General features: G+C 33.7%; 1 protein-coding gene across 2 annotated transcripts in view; it reads right to left on the reverse strand.

Moving 5' to 3' along the window:
• Positions 1-22112, reverse strand: part of Ns4 (Nucleostemin 4) — a 433570-nt gene that overhangs the window by 354107 nt on the left and 57351 nt on the right. Inside the window, exons 2-8 of one of the 2 annotated variants that reach the window (XM_077433759.1) lie at positions 18765-18872; positions 17040-17202; positions 16810-16957; positions 16596-16736; positions 14250-14460; positions 13368-14084; positions 8727-11167 (exon numbers count right to left, since the gene is read on the reverse strand). In XM_077433759.1, coding sequence (XP_077289885.1) covers positions 10929-11167; positions 13368-14084; positions 14250-14460; positions 16596-16736; positions 16810-16957; positions 17040-17202; positions 18765-18831 — 1686 coding nt within the window. In that variant the 5' untranslated portion in view covers positions 18832-18872 and the 3' untranslated portion in view covers positions 8727-10928. Of the gene's footprint in view, positions 1-8726; positions 11168-13254; positions 14085-14249; positions 14461-16595; positions 16737-16809; positions 16958-17039; positions 17203-18764; positions 18873-22112 lie in introns of those variants that run through there. The other variant, XM_077433760.1, reaches the window with a different exon arrangement.

Here is a 22112-nt window from a genome sequence, read left to right on the forward strand (position 1 = left end):
ACAGGAATTTCGAATGCGCCACAATGGTCAAAATCATCTTCACTATTTTCATCAGCTTCATCGTCTTCATCATCATCTTCACTATCTTCACCATCTTCATTCTCATCATCATCTTAATCTTCCTCTTCATATTCATCTTCATCATCATAATCATCTTCATATTAATCATCTTTATCGTCATCAGCTTCTTATTCATTTTCATCTTCATCTTCATCGTCTTCATCTTCAGCATTTTTACAATCGTAATCATCATCGTCATCATCAGATTTAGGCAGCCAGGATGCTTTAAAGTTTAACCCAAAAAAAAAGTTGACAATAGCGAACCATTGTTTGAAGGTTAAAGCATCCTGGCTTCATTATTAGAGGTAGGATAACCAAGGTGCCGTCTTGAAAAAAAACGGACCCATAGGGTGCTGCGTATTGTTCATTGCATTGCTAAAGGTTCGCCGAACGTTTTTTTTTTTGGACTCTAGCTTTGTAAATAGAGCTAAACCACCCCAATTCCTGAAAAAAGCACTGTGTCTATCCTATGTCTATTCATTATCGTCAAAATCATCGTCATAATCTTCCTCATCTTCATTATCTCCATCATCTTCATCATCTTTATAATCATCATCATCGTTATCATCATTGTAATCATCTTCATTATCTTCATCATCTTCATGATCTTCATCAAATTCATCATCTTCATAATGTTCATTATCTTCATTATCATCTTCATAATCTTCATCGTCATCATCATCTTCATCAGCATCACCATCGTCTACTACTCCTTTTTGTCGGAAACATACACTCAATCACTACGTAACACAATGTAAAATTATTATGTAACGAGTAAATTGTGAACCGCTGACCAATCCATCGGACATCTTTGTTCGCGCGAACAGTGCAACATAATCGCGCTGACAATGTATGTATGCGAAAGCGTTTATTATAATCGACGATCTCGACCATGTGTCAATTATTATCTTCCATGCCCAAATAGAGCTGCGATAAATTTGCATATAAATACACACATATATACTTATAATAAACACAGTGTCAATTTACGCGAAAGTTAAAATTCGATTAAAAATCAATAAAATCCGAGCACTTGAGCCGTACGCAGCGTTCGAAACGGTAGCCGGCATTATTGTGATCGGATGATTTATTTGTACCCAAAATCAAAACTACCTGTATTAGATCATCAATCATGCTCGAAACGAGGATACACGATCGTCATCTAATCACGCCGTCGATCGGCTCCAAATAATTTTCATTTTATGGTCATCAATCAGGACATTAATTCGTGTTTCACTCTGAAAATTTACCCCTTTCTAATAATACTCTATTCAAAGTCACAGTCGATTGCTTCTTTCGAGAGAATATTCAACCGCTATATTAAAATCATTGTATAGTCAATTATTTTTTAATTAGACCTACTCGAAGAGGTGCCTCCCTTTCTATATATAATAGATATTGTATTTTTAAACTTTTCTTTGTATTTTTTCCTTCTCAAATTGAGATAAAATTTTGAATATATATTTATAGTAATTGCAGCGAAACTGTATGTTTTTTCCAACCGGAATTATTATTTAATTTATATATCCCAATCCATTCAGTGTATTAAACTTGAAATTAAAAATCTATACATAAATATTAAGTAACTAGTTGTTTTACCCGGCTTCGCTCAATATTTGTAATATAAACAGAATAACATGGTGAATCTAATAGTAAATATTCATTTATTATTTTTATTAAATGATTTTGGTAATGATCCTTCAACCGGAAGTAGCACATTTTTTCTTTTACAATTTTTTTCAGCTCATTATATATGTCTGATTTTCATGAAAATAGACTATAATCCTCGTTTTAATATCATGTAAATAATAAAAAAAATTAAGAAAAATTTGATGAACCGGAAGTGAGACTGCATCATCTAAGAAAAGTCAAAATGTTGTTACTACATGATTTTTTTCAAACTATGTATGTACATACTTAATGTATTAAGAAAAGAAATTGCATTTCCAATGGATTATTTCTGAACTCATAAGGTTTTGATTCCAATCTGTATCTTCCAACCGGAAGTAATAATTTTCTATTTGACAATATTTCATCATTTTATTTTGAAATTTTTTGAATCTTATTGATATTTCATGCTTATAATCTTTATAACAGTGTTAATTGATAAAAAAAACTGACCACCGGAAGTCGAATTTTTTCTTACATTTCTGAAATATATTTACATATTCATAAAATGATGTGTTGGAAACTCGATTTTTACTTTTTTTGAACTTTTCTATTAATAAAAGTTGAATTTTTCCAAGAAATGACAGGGCACTTTGAGCTTTTCTAGACACGTTCCACGAATTTTCAATACAATATTCAATATACATACACATAAATAATACATAGCATACGAAGTAAGATAAACTTGTATAGATTGTTGATTCGTCAAGGCATTTTTAATTCGATATTAACGTACGTGAAAATATTGCAAGTGATTATTTATTATAGGTCTTCGTGTGAGAATACTGGTTTCTTATACATATATGGCATTGTAATTGAGACTTTTATACTTCGATTTTTTCGCTTTAGTAATATTACACGTTGGTGGCTGAGACTTCGATTTTCGTAATCGTGACACATTCAACCCATTAAGATCCGCCCTAAAGCCTGGTCGTGAATTTTCGTACAACATAATAAATACTGAAAATACGATCCAATTTTCAACTTAAATTATAGCTTTCAAATGCTAGTCGATTTTGACTACTCTTTTATAAAATCTCTATCTTATATACCCGGCGTTATCTTAAAATACATTAAAACATCCTTATTAACATAGGTCAGCATATTCAATACAGTTTATTTAGGAAAATAAACGATATAAATCTGTGGTTTGACCTTCATGTTATCAAAATTTTAAAAGAGATCTGAAAGTGTTTACACATATTATATTCAAAAACAGTTTTTACAAGTAGTTTTATAAGTATTTGATATGATCACGGACTAGCTACTTGTCAAGATATTACATCTATTACATGTAATCCCAAGCTTACAAACCTTTCAAAACGACATCACTCATATCCATATAATCACCAATAACAAACGGTAACATCTTACAAATTCAATAATCAAATCGAATGACTGCCACGAAATGGATTTCATTGTTGCTTTCCACACTTACTACTTATTATTATTATATTATATATTAGAAATGAAAGCGTATGGTATACAGCATCGAGTACCATACCCTTTCAAACAATACCGGTAAATAATCATAGTGATTTTTATCGTCGAACATATTTTCGAAAGTGTCAATCATGGTGGTAACAAATTGATGGCGTAAGTGGAAGCCGACAATGTAGGAACCTGTCCATTTATGGTGTTGAATCCGTTAAACGACATACCAAATTGGATCTGAAGTAGAATAAAGGAGACCACAGTTGAGGCAATTTATCGCCGGCAATATATCGCCCAACAAACTGCTCGATGAACCAATTTTAACGATGAGCAACTAGTCACCCAACTGTTACGGCACAACACAATACAATCAGCACAATTCAAATTCCAAAGGTAAACACTTATTATATTTATAATGTGAAACGACGAAGCATCGGTTTTTATCAATGCAATTTCAAAATTATATTTGACAAAATAATCATTGTTCTTATGACAGCTGGGCGACTAGGACAATGTCTGACAGCGAGTCAAGTAATCGACGTCAATTCGTTAAGCTTGGGAGTTGCTTTTCTGATGATTATTTTGCCATTTGTGGGATTCCCCAAGGTTTAAATCTAGGTCCTTTATTATTTCTATTATTTATTATAACGATATTTATTTTCCTATTCACCATTCCATTTTTTTATTATATACTGGTGACCTATAAATTTGCAGGAGAATTATTAATTTATCTGACGCTCTTTATTTGCAGGATGATTTAAATTATATTTTTGAATGGGATAATGTTAATAAACTGTCTTTCAATATCAAATATTCAATTGTCGGATTATTTCTTACTCTCGTTTTCGTTCTCCTATTGAGTATCTGTACAAATTTCATGATTCTCTTCTTTTAAGAGAATTATTTATATCTATATCTGGGATATATTTATATCTGGGAATCTTTTTTGAAAATAGTTGAAGTTTCAACATCCACATTGAAAATATATGTTATAGGTCAACAAAAATCTCACAGTTGACTGCGAATACTGCCCAAATTAAAAGTGGTAAGTATTATTTTTTTTTGTTTTTCTAAGGTTTATTTTAGTTTGTTGATTTTTCAAATGAAATAGAGAGATTCTTGTACTTTTGATTACTCTGGGGAGAGCGGGTATAACAAGGAGAGTTGTTATTTTTTTATCCCAATTTTTTTTGTTAGATTTTATTAGATATTACCTTGAGTAATAATAAAATGCCCAAAAATGACGATTTAACCCTTTGCCCACGGCAATTGATATCTTAAGCATTTTTTTTTAAAGTGAATCATGCCTGAAGTACAGTGAGCCACATTCTCACTAATGGAAATTTACGCATGACTTCTATATCGGTCATCCGCGGGAAAAGGGTTAAGCGTATTTAAAAAGGGCGAAATTGTTTTACTCGACTATCAAGAGGTGAGTCAGGCTAAAATTGTACAGCGATTGAACTGTTAAAACGATTAATAACAACCGGATGAAACATTACTTTTAAGATTATGTATAAATAAATTTTTGTCTGTGTATATACATATATGTATATGTACATATGTACATACATACATACCTACGTTTATATTTATTTTTCTTTCTCTTTTTACTTTATCTATGTACGTAGTAACAATAGACGAAGTTTTGTGATCATGCGAAAATTCGAACTCGAGATTTTCACTGATTCGAACTCAGAATCTATTACTGATCACGTTTTCATGATCTAGAAAAAATGTATGTGTGTGTGTTTGTGTGTCTGTGTATTTTGGAGATTTTTTTAACACTGATAGTCCTATCAAACCGAAACTTAGCATCGGTTACTGAAATTCTTATCGACACGACGTACATTTTTTTCAAATTTTTAAGTTGACCGGAAATGGTACCTCCCCTTATATGTGTCCTCTTTTTTTAAAGTTTTTGAATTCAATTATCTCCCAAGCCGCTAACTGAATTGGATTAAATCTTTTTTACATGTAATAGAAATAATAATTTTTATAACCTTATATTTTTTAAATATTTTTATCTGAACCGGAAGTAGTACTTTTACTCTAGAGAATCGAGGTTTTTTATGTTTTTCTCAGAAACCTTTTGGTTTATTGAACTGAAATTTCATATCTAGAAGTTTAAGCATAATACCAAGTTATATATAAAATTTGGTAATCATCCCTCAACCGGAAGTGGTAGTTTACTCTTGTTCGATTTTTCTTCCACTCTTTTTTTCGACCCGAATTCTTTTCCGACGATAATTCTTCTATCAATGTGATGATAATAAAAAAAAAATCACTAAATTTAATAAACCGGAAGTGGGATTTTTATCTCTTAGAAAGGTCAAAAATGTTGTCGCCTGGATCCTGTCCACACCCCTGGACGTATTAAGCTGAAAATTTATATTTGTATTATTTTTTCTTATATAAGACATTCCCTTCTTTGTTGTTTTTTCATAAGTTGTAATTATTATTATTATCCGCTATTATATAGCTTATTATTTTTATGATTGTGTTAAATGTGTTGTTTGTGTATGTATATATATATATGTATATGTTTTGTTTTTGTTAGGTCTAATTTCTTTAGTTATTATTTTGTTTCTTTTCTGTTATATTTTTGACCATTGTGGTATTAGGAACTCCTGTAATGCTACAATGGTCCAAACTAAGTAAATAAATTACTGAGCCTTGATTTGGAAGAAAGAGGATTAGAATAGCAACAGGAGATCGAGTTTTGGACGCCTATCTCAAAGAAAAAAAACCTCCAATTGGCGTATTCGGAGGACACTGCTGAAGTTGCCGAAACCCATGGAGTTGAACTTTCTGCAAGAACAGTAAGAAAACAACCCAATAAAACTACAAAAATAAGCAAAAAATCTTGGCTATTTGAAGCCAACACGAGAAGACGCCTGAAAAACAATGTTTAGCATTTTTGACGTTTTGTTTTGATTATAGGGTTAAATTTAGAATTTTATGCTTTAAAGACAATTACAAGGATACTTTAATATTTCATCGATGTTTGATAGTACGAGACATTATTATACTAGGCTTTATAAGGAATAATTAATCAATTGATACTATCCGCATTATGTCTCGTACGAAAACAAAAACATCGCTATTCTCAAGCTTCGAAAGACGGGTTAATGAGCATCTGAGACGTCATCAGTCATCATTAAATTGCATCGCTGATCGATGGAGTCACGTTCGACGATCCACCATATAAATAATCATCGATACTCGCGCGAAAAACTCTCATCGTTGCCATTCCTCGGATAACTTCTCACGGGCCGATCGCGTGAAAACGAACCCTTCAATTTTTTATTATGATTTTTTTTTTGCATTTCATTCTCATCCTTCACCACAACGACTTTTCTCAAATTCGCATTTAATACGCCCAATCATCGCGCCATCACGACACCACGGAAAAAACGTTCGGATGCAAAAATCAGCGCTTCGTAACCTTTGCTGTTCTATGGATCTCTTCACCAGTCAGATATGAACTAAGGCCCCTTTTCAGAATACATTAAATAAAACTTTAAAGAAAATCAGTGGAAACTACGTCAGGTTTTAGCATATTGTTGCGTAGGGGTGGGTAGAGGATCCAAATAAAAGGCCAAAGTCACTTCACAGCATTTATTGGGTGATTATGGAGATCCACGCACTGCCCTTGCTGCGTCCAGAATGTCCTCATATGGCTTAAGTACCTGCTTATAAAAGGCAGGTCGCTCACTGCATCTTCGACGTCCGGTTACTTCCCATTGTTTAGGCAAGTATCCGGATATACAATCCCACGGTATCTAAAAGGATACGGTCGACCTTGGAGTCATGTATCCAAAGTCTGGCCAGCAACAAAGCCAGGGGAGAACCAATGACCACACAATCGAAAGCAATAGACGTTAACCACTGATCTACATATATGTTGCTGGTTGTATTTAAGATGAAAGGCAATTTATTGTTTAATTTAATTTATACCAATAGACAGTATTAGGGAGATCCACGCACTACCAGTGCTCCATCTAGTATGCCTTGATATGGCCTAAGTACCTGCTGATAAAAGGCAGGTCGCTCACTACATCCTTCTCGACGCGATTGTTTACCTATCGCTATAGTCACGTACTAGATATGCAGTCCCACGCTTTCGCGCTATCCTTATCCTTAAACAAATAAATATTTTTATATCATACATATATAGCGTAGTGCACTGGTAGAGCTATTTCATACCAGTAGAAAGGTCATGGGTTCAAGTCCTGGCCGAATACGCTGCTGGCGAGATCTTGTGGTTATTAAAACACAGATCAACCGTCTCTTTTTAGAATTTTCTGATTTTTTTAAGTTGATTCTTGTGACAGACCCAATACATTGGTATCCTCCGCCTCAGTTTCTTACAAATTCGAGTTATTATCATCTCGAATTTGTAGATTTTTATAAAAATATGCTACCTACATGTATGCATTTCTCGAAAATTTGCTGTGTATAAAGAATTCGTTGATTTTCCATAGATGTCTCTATTACATTCTAGCCCTCGATTCAATCGACGGCTGGAAAGCTCCAAGTTTTTTAGTTAAGTTCAATTTGAAATATTTTGTTATAATATCAACAAGTTCATCCTTGATTAGATCAGCATCTTCGATACGGATAAACTCAAATTTTTATGATACTACGTATATTTTGGAATATTGCATAAATTCTTGCCCGGTTTTCATGCATTGCGGTTATCAATAAAAACATTTTTTAACATATGAATGTATAAGTTATCAATATAATAAAAAAATGGTTGCTGATCCATTACTCACATTTTACGTCATCAACACAGAAAAATCTTTAAAAAGTTCTAATTTTTTAAAACAAGGTTTTGTATATGTACTTCAACTCTTTAAAAATACTTCCTAACATTGAAAAGTGTGTAAGAATGTTGGACTTGACTTTCTTCTTTGATGTTATTACCTTAGCTAAGAAGGCTTGTAACATTTCACGGACCCCCTGAAACCTCCCAGGGGTCCACGGACCACTGGTTGAGAAGCAGTGGCATTCATTGTGCAAGGAATCGGGTGAAAATTGAATGTAAAAGCAGTATTACGTATATATTTTTGATAAAATACTTTTAATACCATATAACAGTGGAGGTGTACAGTCATTAAATACATTAACGGCATATTAACATCACATAATTACCACACATTGACCGGCCGGAAGGTGTACCTCCCCTCAGCATTGTAATTTCAATGCAAATTTTATTCAGTATAATGTCAAGTTATTAAAGCTCTCGAATCTCGTACTGTTCCACTTGTCGAAGTCCTCGTGATTAAGTGGCTAGTAAAATTTTAAATATATATATATATATATATTATATTTTTTAACATTTTGATACGTCACAACCACTCGTAGATAACATTTAGTATAATATAATATATAATATGTAAGGGGTGTAACATCAAAGGGTTTGTTTCTATTTTATATACATACACATATACGTATATAATATAATATTTTATATTTTCTAATAAGGATCGTATTGAGTTGGATATGGTGTGTATAAAATTGACGATAATAATAATTGAAAATAAAAGAGTGCATTCAAAAAATAAAACTATAATTAAAAAAAAATAAAAGCAAAGCACACACGTTGCTCAAAGGATCAGTTTTATAATAAGAATCAATTATAAATAAAAGTGTGAATTGAACAATATTATGGATGTCTGGTGTTTTCAGCTTAAGAATATCTAAGGCAGCGATACTCAACCTTTGCATATGTAATATAAATAATGTCGTCTTGTTTAGAGGAAAAAGTATTTTGTTAACAGTAATTGTATAAAAATTATAATTTACAAAAAAAAAACTGTAGTAAAAAAAAAGTTTTCTAAAAACTAGCCTCTTCTATGTACATATGTTTTGTATATAATGACTATATGCGAAAATTCTTAATGGTTTTTCTTAAAATAATTGTTCTTTTATCAATTGATGTAATTTAATAAACTGTTAATTTTTCCAACAAAATAAATAAACAAATAATATTATTTTAAGTATTAAAAATATAGTCAAAAAAAGAAAAAGTCATAGGCGTTTAAACAATTAAAATCTGGCATAGTGAAATGGTGGCGAACAGAATCAGAACAGTGTGGACAAATGCGATAGTGTGGACGATAGACGTCACCGTGAAAGAAGATGCAGTATTTTCAAACGTGTCTATTACGATTATTTTTCACCATGGTAATGGTAGACTTGATTTCCACATATATTGATGACCAATCCGAACAAAATGGCAAAGTTTGAAAACGATCGGAAGAGTGTGGAAAAGAACCCAATTTTTTTCTGACTAGAAATCGTAAGTGAAAGTAAGAAGAGGTTAGTAATAAAAAATAGTCTTAATGAATGGGTATAGCAAGTACTAAAATTCCATAAGTATTCATTGCAGTTATTTATTTTCAAAAGATGAGAGAACAATATCAGTTTCTTGACTGGTATTCGTCCTTCATTAGTCGCAAAAAAAAGGTTCGCGCCCAAAATATTTATTTATTTAAAGTTTGGACCATTGTAGCTTACAGAAATTCCTAATGCGCCACAATGGTCAAAAATATAACAGAAAAGAAAAGAAACAAAATAATAACTAAAGAAATTAGACAATATAAACTACGCCCGGCTCACTTGGCGAACACTGGCGTACCTATTAGGTAGCATATTTGCAAAAATTATACCCCTCATCTCAGATTTTTAAGATTTATCTAGTATTTCATGTGTTTCGTATATGTATACGAAACTGTCCCATGCAATTTTTGGCATGCAATATGTATCATAATATTATCGAAATCACATTGAGGTATTTAAAAAAAAATTTAATGCATATCAATAAAAATACTAATATTAATTTCAAATATATTTTTTTAAAAATTACTACGAAAATATTTTAATTGAAAAATTAAAAATATGTACGTTGTAAATACATAACAAATAAAGCAAAAAAAAAAATAAAGTAAAATGGAGAGGGAATTTTTTTCTTAAAAATTATTTTTATAAAAAATACAGCACTTACATTTCAAAATAAGACCCCGGAATAAAAGGTTGAATAACGCTGCTCTGCTTACATATATATAATATTAACACCAAAAATATTTTATACATCAAATTCAGCATACATACATATATAATTATAATTACACTACAAAAAATGAATAAGATTTAAATATAAATCAGATGTAGATAAAAACTGCAATTTAACAAATATTCAACTGCTAGATATGTATCATATATAATACAATAAAAAATGAGGAAAATCTTTCTCAGTTGAAAAGTATGTATTTTGTACATTTTATGTATGTAAATCAATGTTGTAATGAAATCAGGTTCTTTGAGAAAAAAATTCATCCTGAAAAATTAATCATTAAAATATGATGAAAAATGCTGCTTTATTCATAATCATTCTGATATTTGAATACACCAGAAATAAACATGAATCAAATTCGATACACTTTATACCGAAAACGCGTAGAAAAAATCGTAATCAATAATATGAATGTAGTTTTTAGTCAGTTTTTGTTTTTGACAGCAAAACTAATGCGAATACACATATGTTATGTAGCTTGTTATCGAACTGTCCATAATATTGCGTAACAAATTATAATTAGTAGCTCAAACTTAATCTAGAACATTAAACTAAAACAAAAACAAATCAAAAATGTTTAGTTGATTTCTTATCAAGAGTGTTAAATTGTAATAAGTATAGCACTGCTTTTATGAAACTTAATGATATAATAAATAATGGAAAGCTTTTCATTTGCATTCAATCAGTCACTAGAGGTGACGTCTAGGAGGTCGAATCTATTTTTAACTTTGGTATCGCTTCCAGGATCTTCGTCATCCGAAGTCGACTCCTCTTTGGAGCCACTCTCTCCGTGATCGTCCTCCGAGCTGTCTTCGTCTTCATCATCAGAATACACCGAATCCCGAGGGTTTGTCGGGACTTCGTCGATGTTCGCCTGCACCCATTTTATATATTCGATATCGTCGCACTGCTCCCATCGAGCTGAAACAATAACGTCATTCGGAAAAATAAAGAAAAGTATTCTGGGATGGACGGGCTGGGTCAACGGGTACTCGAGAATTCCCCAGTTAGGGCGAAAACACACTGAGTGGGACGTGGTACGTGTTTTTTAGACTGAGTGGGACGTGGGACGAGATACTTTTAAACATGTGATAAAAGCGCAGCACCCCTAGCCTGTATACATGGTACACAGTCCCAAAAATCACCCCCTGGAGTGTTTTCGATGATATTTTATCCTTGTATTTATCCTTGCTGTATTTTATTCTACTATTTATCCTTGACAGTGATCGATAACGGTGAATCCCATATCTGCACGTGCAAGGATACCCGAATTGGGGAATACCCACTGTCACAGCGTGGAGCCAAGAACGTGACGTTCCATACTATCCAGTGTGTTTTCGCCCTTAAGGACAAAATCTCGACGTATTTCAAATTTCTGTCATTCGAAAAATCATGCTTTCGCCCAATTCATTCCATTTTTAAAAAGACGTAGTCTAAAAGTTTTATAGAATATTAAATAATTATTGTTAAATAGTTAACGAGAAGAGATAGGAAATGGAATACGTAGGTGAGAAGCATGAAGGGTAGGCGGGTCACATAGCTAGAAGAATGGACAAAATAAGAGCTAGAATGGTACGGGAGAGAATGTAAAAGGGAGTGAGGAAAACCTCAAAGAAGATGTGTGAATGAAATTAGAAAAAAAGTATGGGATGAGATAGATGGACGAGACAAATAAGTACATAAGATGCGTTTTAAGGCGAAAACACACTGAAGGGAACGGCACGGCACGTCTTCGTAGCTTCTAGCCAAGAAAGTTCATTGCTAATTCGTTCAATCTTAAGTTTCTCATACATTTCTTCAAATATGGGAATCAAGCATATGTTTATACGCTTTATAAGCGTATACAAGGATAAACTATTACAAAAAAAAAAAACACTCCAGGGTATGTTTTGGGACTGCGTGCCTCAAGAATGGTTATGCGTGCTTGTATTTATTTACATGAGCAACAGTATCTAAAAAAATACGTACCGCGTGCCTCTCAGTGTGTTTTCGCCCTAAGGGAAATCTTCGTCCAGCAGTGGATGGTGAACGGATGTAAATGATTATGATAATTAAAGTTGAACTATTGAACTCGACCAATTCCATTTTTTACCCTCCTTAACTTAACATTTTTTTTTTCATCATTTAAATATAACTTTTCCAATACATTAACGCCTACTAAGCACGAATATGATCAGATAAAAAAATATCCATATTTATTTTAAAAAAAAACCTCCTATTTAGTCATTTTTTTCAATAGTAAACCAACCATTTCCAGTTGAGTGATTTTGATGATTTTTTTATTACTAATATTTTAGTGACAAAATTAAAACTTAATCAATACCACTTCCAGTGGATTAGAATCGAATTCAATGAATTTAATATACATTATCAGCTTCATATGTGTTACAGTTTCGCAGAAATGACGTTCGCTTTTGACTACAATTAAATCTTAATGTTTTATAATAGTACGTTACATATATGGAATAACCAGCAACATAGCTCACAGATTAATGCGTAATGATTAACTGGGTTCTTACCCTGGCCCAGTGTTGTTAGCCAGACTTTATATACATATATATATATATGTAACTCCAGGTTGATCATTTCCTATCAGAGTTTGCCAATTTATCTGATTTTATTGCTTAAACGGTTCCACCAGAGTTGGCAACCTATCCTATGTCTTTTTGAAAAAATCGAGTTTATAACATCATGAATTTGTTGATATATAAATATGCTAACCACATTGTAAAATATATGCACGTATTTTTCGGAATATTAGTATTATCGAATTAGTCCATAGAACTCTATGCAATTATAAATAGGTTTTTGAGCTCTTTTTTCTATTATGCTGTACATTAACATTAGAATAATATAAGACTATGATTACTAACCAAATTAAATTAAAATTATAAAATAGAAAATGATCAGTAGATCAGTAGCTATTAAAATAGATATAAGATGTATTGTGAACATAATTTCGTAATAATAAAAAGGATTTAAAAATCAAATAGAACTCTCCGTGATACTGTATACATATAATTGTTTATCGATGTTTGTATTATTATTGGCCAGGAAAGCGCATTGAATTTACCTGTTAGGCCTTTGTATATATGTAAAATAAATGAAAATGAGTACATACATTTTTCAGCAACATAGCCAGGTGGCATGAAGCACAGTGAAATTTGTCCAGACAACGCCATCCTCAGCAAGTGATTAGAAGCCCTATGAGTGTCAGGCCTTGCGGCTTTAGCCGTGAAAAATCCCCTCTTTGTAGCCCAAGCTTCACAGATATCCATAGCTGACCACTCTTCCTCCTTACTCGGATGAGTGATCTTCAACAACTTGACCAAATCCATTCGCTCCGCCAAGTACTTGATGGTTGTGTAGGGCTCGCGCAGTTGCGCAATGGGAAACGAGCCCATGAGAACCTGCAGCACCTTGGACACGGTCGATGGGAAGACCAAACCGGGACAATCACACAGCCTCACATTGGAAGTCAGGAATATAGTCTGGAAGTGCTTGGTGTGTCCTGGAGTCCTCGAAACGGACACCACTTTGCGTCCCATCAGCGCGTTGATTAGAGACGACTTCCCAACGTTCGGTTGTCCGACACATCCTATGGTCAAAATGCCTTCTTTGAACCGCTGATGTTGAAAATAAGACGTGTCTTCGTTCTGGTTGACGACCTTATCGATGACTATATCTTCGTATTCGAAGTTCATCTCTTCGAGGATCTTGTGCTTCCAAAGTGATAGGTCTAGTTCGTCTTTGACTAGGGTCTGACACGCTTCTTGTAACTTTTGCGCGCCTTCAGCTGCCATCTTCTGTTTGCCCTTTCGCCTTTTGATTTTGATGCCTGAAATTTTGATGTCTTTAATCACGATTGAAGGCAAATTGCTCGTAAAATGAGTTGAAAAAAAAACAAGTGTATAATGATACAAAATTCAATCTCGACTGTAACTTTTGATTGGCGCAAGAAATGATGCAAAAAACAAGCTTATATACAAGACAAAGTGCTCACCAGACGCAGATCCACCTCCATCTCTCAAATTATAGGAAGGAAACGACGTGAACAATACGATTTTCAATTTGGGATATTGTTTCGTGAAGTAATGTTTCCAAGCTGCCACTAATGATGGGGGCGCCAGATCAATTTTGTTCAAGACGACTACCATGTGCTTGTGCAAGTAACCCACCACGTAATCGTACAGAGACGGAGGGAAAATCAAATTCTAAAACAAACGACGATAACACTGAGCAAAAAAAGTCAATATTGGGGCGGAGAATTATCAATCTATATTAAGTTTGACCCACTGAATTCGAATATTTATTTATTTAACATACTCGGGGGGGGGGGGGGGGGCAAATAGTTTAATAAAAACCTGGTTTAATAAAAACAGCAGATTTTTGGCTTCTGCAGTCTTAAACTCAACATCTAATATTGCTATGCCAAAAGTAAGCTTTTTTCGCTAATAGGTACCTATGTAGATATTTTACGTTATGTATTAACAATAGATGAAGTTTTGTGATCTTGCGAAAATTCGACTGATTCAAACTCAGGATCGATCACTGATCACGTTTTCATGATCTAGAAAAAAATGTGTGTGTGTGTGTCTTTGTATTTTTTGAACTCCGTTAGTCCTATCGGACTGAAACTTAGTAGTATCGGTTTCTGAAATGCTAATCGATACGATGTACATTTTTAAGTTGACCGGAAATGGTACCTTCCCTTATTTTTTACTATCTAAATTCACTCTCTAAAAATTGAAAGAGTTCAAAGGGAGTTCCTCCGCTATCTATATATGAGGGAGTTTGGATACTACCCTCAACTGTTTCCTAGTGCTTTTGTACAGGGTTCTGTTGGCTATAGTTCCCTATCTCATCGGAGGGATATGCTTCTTGTGTGTCATTTCTTCAAATTATTAAGAGGTGATATTTACAACCCAACCATATTGGAAGAAATTAAATTTTGGGTTCCATCTCGCCTCATTGATTACACTGTTCGACAAATGACGACTTTTAAAATGTTTCAGAGACGGGATATGACTTTTCTGATAACTGGCTCACCTCGATAAAATAAACGAATGTTTGTTATTAATCCACAAGAATAGTCGAAATATGATTTTTCTAAGTGGAATTTTATTTAATTCTCATATAAAGATAATTTAATATATTATCCCTATTAATTCAATTCAGATTCGTGTAAATACGAGTAAACACTAGTACGAGCTTTTTGCTCGCAATTTTACCGATTTAAAGTTCAGCACACTTCCAGTTAACCCTTTTAAACGAAAACAAAAAATAGTGTGGTCAGAACACTTTCCTAATAAACATGTTTCAATAGAAAATACTCAATATCATATAGTATTAACAGTGGGAAAAAATCCCAAGTGAAAATACGTAATTTTGACTTTTCATTTGAACTGGACGACTACTTAGAGAGATTTGAAAGCTGAAAAGTACTACAAATTAAAGATAAAATACCCGACTTTAGATTCCAATATTCATTTTGAACAGAAAATTAACAGATTTTGAGAAATCGACCGAACAACACCAAGATATAGAAAAATCGCGCGATTTAAAAAACACATATATCTCCGAATCTCGAGCCAATCAACACTTTTTATTACCAGATTCGTGTTCACTGGGCATGGATCTATAAGGAAAGTCATATCTCGTCTCTGAAACATTTTTCGTGTCGAACAGTGTTATCGATTGCGTCCATTGTTCCAAACAATTAAAGCAAGAACTAATGTTCTTGCTTTTTCACCAATCGCTCGAGTCTTACGCTGCTTGAATTTGGTCAGCAATCACATTGATATTTTCAATATTTCACCGGATAATCTATCCGTATTTTTACTTTTAATTTAATTTAAACGATTTATATATTTATATACATATATGTATATATGTGTTTTTTTTTGTTTATTATTTTCAATTTGTAATTTTTAATTTTTTTTAATTTTTGATTTTTCAATTTTTTAATTCTCAATTTTTCAATTTTTAATTTTTATGTACAATTTTTTTAATGCTTTATTTTATTTGTTTTTCTATTATTGTTGTTTTATTTTTTCTTATGTTTTTGATATTTTATGTATTGTGGTTATTGTGGTAGACACTGTGGTATACTTGTATATTAAAATAAATAAATAAATTAGTTCAAGGGGTAAATGATTTTAAATTGAGTTTAAGAATGAGGTTGTTTAGACCGTATGCGTATGTGAAGAGCGAGATGAAAAATGGACATTGTAATATTCGAATTTAGTAGGTCAAACATAGTCAAGATAGATAATTCTCCGCTCCGGTAAGGAAAAAAACGTGATTTAACAATGATATTGTATAAGATCAAGATAACAATAAAACTTACTGGAAATCTGATATCGACGACTAATAGCAATATATCGGACATCTCTGTGACTCGCCAAAGTTGTCTCCAATTCTCTATATTACGATCGATGCTGATCGAATCTCCTTTTTCGAAAGTCTTGTGAAGCTCAGATAAATATTGCTGAAAATAGCAAAACCGTTACAACCACCTCGTTCAAGATTCGTTACGAAAAACAACGAATGGAAAAACTTACCGTAAAATATCGATTTTCCCTACTGTCTAATTCCAAACGTGACATGTCGAAATTCCACGGAGGTCTTCGTGGAAAAGTCAAGCCGGCCGGGAAATACTTGTCGCTCGTTATTTCCAAACAAGTCTCGTCCAAGCGTATGATTTGTTTTCTAAATTGGAATGATAACATCATAACGTGCAGTTGCAAGGTGTTAAACGATCAGTAAAATATATTGTATTGTGTATATTTACTTGGCTAATTCTTTCTTTTCTTCTACTTCGGCGTCGGTCTCTCGGTTTAATTTCAAAGCATATCTATTCGTTTGGCCTTTGTGTATGTAAGATCTGGTGATATCTTGTCCGTCTTCTTCCGATGATTCTTTGGCTCTCGTCATTAAATAGTTGGAGTTCTTACCTTGAAATTAAAACCACAAATCACAGGTCTAATTAAAGCTGTATAAACCACCGATTAACTGAACATAACAATGGACTAAACAGTATTAAGACCTGGTCTATTATATTCTAAAAACCTTGGACTATCTGATTTAGCGTGAGACTTACGAGAACCAAGCATGCTTTTGCATTCGTGCAACAGCATAAGACGCTAAAAAAAAAACACGTGCCACGTGCCTCTCTGTGTATTTTTAGCCTTATACTTTTTGTGGGTTTAGTGGCTAATACTGTCTATTGGTATAAATTAAATTAAACAATAAATTGCCTTTCATCTTAAATACAACAGCAACAAGATCAGTGATTAGCGTCTATTGCTTTCGATTGTGTGGTCACTGGTTCTTCCCTGGCTTTGTTGCTGGCCAGACTTTGGATACATTATTCCAAGGTCGACCGTATCCTTTTAGAGTTTGCCAATTTATCTGATTTCATTGGAAACGGTTCCAACAAATTGGGAAACTTGTCCCATTTCTCACAAAATTTGAGTTTAAAGCATCTCATAATATTGTTACGTACGCCGCGGATTGAGCGAATTGCACTTAGACCAACGGATATCTGTTATCGGATTAACTAAGTGCATGCACTTACTTCCAAAGATTATATCTGGACTCTAAGTGCATTAAGGCTAAACAATGACCGTTATTAGTTATTTTTCAGAATCGGTACGGGGAGACCCAATGTCGTAGAAATACATATCCGAATACGTGACTATACAACAGGTAAACAGATTAGGCGTCCTGAGAGATCTACCCTTTATCAGGCGGTACGTAGGCGGTATCATGTCATTCTGGACTGAACACTGCCAGTGCGTGTATCTCCTTAATCATCAATAAATGCTGTGAAACGACTGTTGGCCTTTTACTTGGATCCTCCACCCACCCCTACGCAACAATATGTTGATATATAAAAATATTGTAAAATACACCGCCGGTTAAGTGCAATCGGATTAGGCCGAGTAGCATCCCCACTATTTCCCAGATTCCGGACGAGCGTGAGACGGCGCATCCCTGAGACTGTGCGACCGTTTGAGATAATTGGTTTCGAGGATTATCTCCAGGCTTAAGTGCATTCGGCTAACAATGAAAACTCCCGAATGAACTAAGTGGGCGGTACAGTTTCCCGGCATAGTTTTAGAACTGACAGCGCAATACCGTGGGACTGCATATCCGGGTACGTGTCTAAACAATGGGGAAGTAACCGGATGCACTGAGCGACCTGTCTTTTATAAGCAGGTACTTAGGCCACATGAGAACATTCTGGACGGAGCACGGTCCCCCTAATCACCTAATAAACGCTGTGAAGCGAATTTGGCCTTTTATTTGGATCCTCCACCCACCCCTACGCAACAATATCAACAAATTTGTCCATAGATGTCTCTATGATTGTAATATTTGATGAGCAATTTTTTGGCCTTGAATAATACTTATGTACAATGTTGACAATATATGTCGTGTTAATAAAATGGTTGTATACCTGTATAAATAAATAAATAAATACTTTTTAATTATAATTCTAAAATTTACTCACCCATCTTCTTCTTTTGTAGTTGCTGCCTCTTGGCTTTGCCGCTGAACGGAACCTTCTTCCTCGGCATTTTCGATCGTATTTTTCTTGTTCACATGTAAAAATCGAAACCTGTGCAACAAAGTAGCGACAAAAAATTAATTCCAAAATAATTTTATTAGAGGCATAAGTGGCAATTGGCGCATTTTTACGGCCAATTTGGAGGTGGCGTTAAACGGTCCCACCGATTGAGATGCCCTGGAGCGCCGTATGGAAACTGTCGGGTCTCCCAAATAAGGCAGAAGCGGCAGCTGTGTGTTGTTAAAGATGAGAGGAGAAGAAGCCGAGGCTTTGGAAGTGCTGGTGGATATGAACGGTAATTTGTTACCGTTGATTGTTTACCGTTCGCGCTTAACGAACAACCGGTAGGCTTTATATTATATGTATACCATTATCATAAATTATAATATTGTGGAAGGTTCGTAGTCGGGTGCCGAGCGGGTTGAAACCGTATGGAATGATGGATTTGAAACGTTTGCCGGTACAAAATGCCGTGACATTGTCGCCGTATTAATCACGGACACCGTAAAAAATAAATAAATAAAAAATGTAATAAATAAGTATGCAGAATTGTAAATCGATCACGGTCGTGACCAGTTGTGTCTGCGAGATTTGTGATTATCACTATTTAAAGTCACAAGAAATAATGCGTAGGTTTATATGAAATGTCCCATTTCATGAAAATGTCAAAAAATTCATGAACAGTGTGAACAGGTGATAACTAATTATAACTAAAAACGCAACATCAATATATAAGGTTAAAACAAATATTTGAAGTTTGGTTAAAGTTTAGAAAAGTTAATCAATACTATGAATGACCACAACATTTTCTAGGTTAGACTTCAGACTTCAGTTTGATGTATCAGTTTCACTCTGAAGAAACTATACACACCGGTGAGATAAGATGTATATGAAATAGTTTAGTCGCATTTATCGATCGGTACAGACCACACAGTAGTTATTTACAACTTGAAACTCACCCCCATTGGGCCGGGCCGCACCGTGCAACTTTGTCGGCCGACTTGTTGCGCGACACGAAAAAATGTATGGAAATGTGTGCGACAAACTAGTTGTAAGTAGAGTAAGAAAGAATAAGACGGCTGGGGGTGTTTTTCACAGGGGTGTGCTCATGTATAATGCCCTCCCTGAGTGCGTCAGGTCTGCTAAAAACATGGATGCATTCCTGCGAGGTGCGAAGAGACACCTCTGTGAGGGACAGTACATATAAGTTAATTATAAATTTTAGAGTTAAGTATAATAATTAAGATGTATTTTTAAATTAGCTTAATAGCTAAAATATATATAAATAAATAAATAAACAAGTTGACGAGTGTGGCATGTCCCATCTACCTGCATGCATTGGTCTGGTCGTCCTCAACCAAGTTGTTCGCGAGTTGAGCGGTGCGGCCCGGCCCATTCGAAGAGACGTCAGCCGCCAAATGTCAAATCTGACACAATTGGCCATAAGACACAATTTAGAGGTTATATACGCCAATTATTAACATATACGTACATATGAGAGATAAAATTAAAAATATATACCTATGTATATATGAGAGATAATGAGAACCTATAAAGCAAATTTTATAAAATATACAGTGTGAAAAAAGCAAAAATTATAGGCATTTAAACAATTAAAATCTGACATAGTGAGAGGGTGGCGAAAAGGGAAAAAAAACATCGGAATAGTGTGGATAAATCCAGCAATGTGGACAATAGACGTCACCGAGAAATATGATGGAATATTTTCGAACGTGTCTATTACGATTATTTTTCACCATCGAAATGGCAAACTCGATTTCCACATATATTGATCGACAACGATCGGATAAGTACCCAAATTTCGTCAGACGAAATCAGATGTAAAAATCGAAAGCGAAGTAAGAAGAGGCTAGTAATATACATAGATAACTAGCTGTATTACCCGGCTTCGCTCGGTGTTTGTAATCAGTGGCGGACTGGCCATACAAGCGAACATGCCTGATGGCATGGGGGCCCCACTATCTTTTAGAAAATATGGGCCCTCAGTAAAATTAAATAACTTTTTAACTACTTTACGTGTGTAAAAATTTATAGGATATTGCACTTTGGGACCTAAAGTTTGGGTATTTCAACAAAACAAATTTCTTACGACATACACAAACAACTAATACCTGCTTTAACAGTGCAAGGATCGGTTAACTTTTTTTATTAGGCTCGAAATGTAAGTTTCAACATTTACGTGGGCCCTTTTGCCGGGCCCATTTCCAACCTCAAGATTATGTATATACCAATATCTATGTAACGACTACCTACTGAAATAAAAATGGGAATAAACGAATTTCTGTGAATAATATAAACTGAATTGCTTAAAACAATTTTGATAGGACAATTCATTATCAACCAGCGATTTAAATTTACTTCATACTTTCAAAATAACATTTGATTATACATACTTCGACGATATAGTAAGATTTAAATACACAATTTTAAATAGTGGAAGAAAAATCCGGTAAACTGCCAACAGGAGTAAACTGTCACTTTCGGTCAACGGGTGTTCACGAAATTTTATATATCAAGCATTAGGTTTATAATTATAGATATGAAATGTCAGTTCAATACGTCGAAAAGTTTCCGAGAAAAAAATAAAAATACCTCGATCTTATAGGGTAAAAGTACTACTTCCGGTTGAGATAAAAATAATTTTATACATACGAATACATATATAAAATAATAAAAAGACACAGAAACACACACTCAGACACACAGAGCCGCACACATTTTTCTATATTATGTAAACGTGATCAGTAGATGTAGGATAGTCACAGTGCTATCCATTGTTCCATTGTTATAAATCCTTTGTAAAAAAGGTTCGGCAAACCTTTAACAAAGCATTTACAACATTTGAACAATACGCGGCACCTTCTGGGTCCGGTGACTAGTGATCAGTGATCGATTCAGAGTTCGAATTTTCGCTTGTTGTAATTACGTACATATGTATATAGGTAAAGTGAAAAGACAATCGGTAGAAATTAAGTTAATTGATAGTTTTTTAGTGACTCAGTTTGATGGTCTCTTTATTTTGTTGACCATGTGAAGATTTTTGGAAAAAATTTTTTGCCTGCGGCGCTTTTAACATAATATTTTTTTATAATGATTTTTTCAAAAATGAGTTATAAAATATGAAAAATATAAAGTTGTTTTTGAAAAAATATTATGTAAAAAGCTAAAATTTTCATATTTTATAACTCAATAAGGTGTATGCAAAGAATATTTTCCATTTTTATTCCGATATAAAAAAGATTTTTTAAAAAAATATTCAATTTTGCATTC

This window comes from Arctopsyche grandis, chromosome 6 (assembly GCF_051622035.1).
Source record: "Arctopsyche grandis isolate Sample6627 chromosome 6, ASM5162203v2, whole genome shotgun sequence".
Taxonomy (NCBI): Eukaryota; Metazoa; Arthropoda; class Insecta; order Trichoptera; family Hydropsychidae; genus Arctopsyche; species Arctopsyche grandis.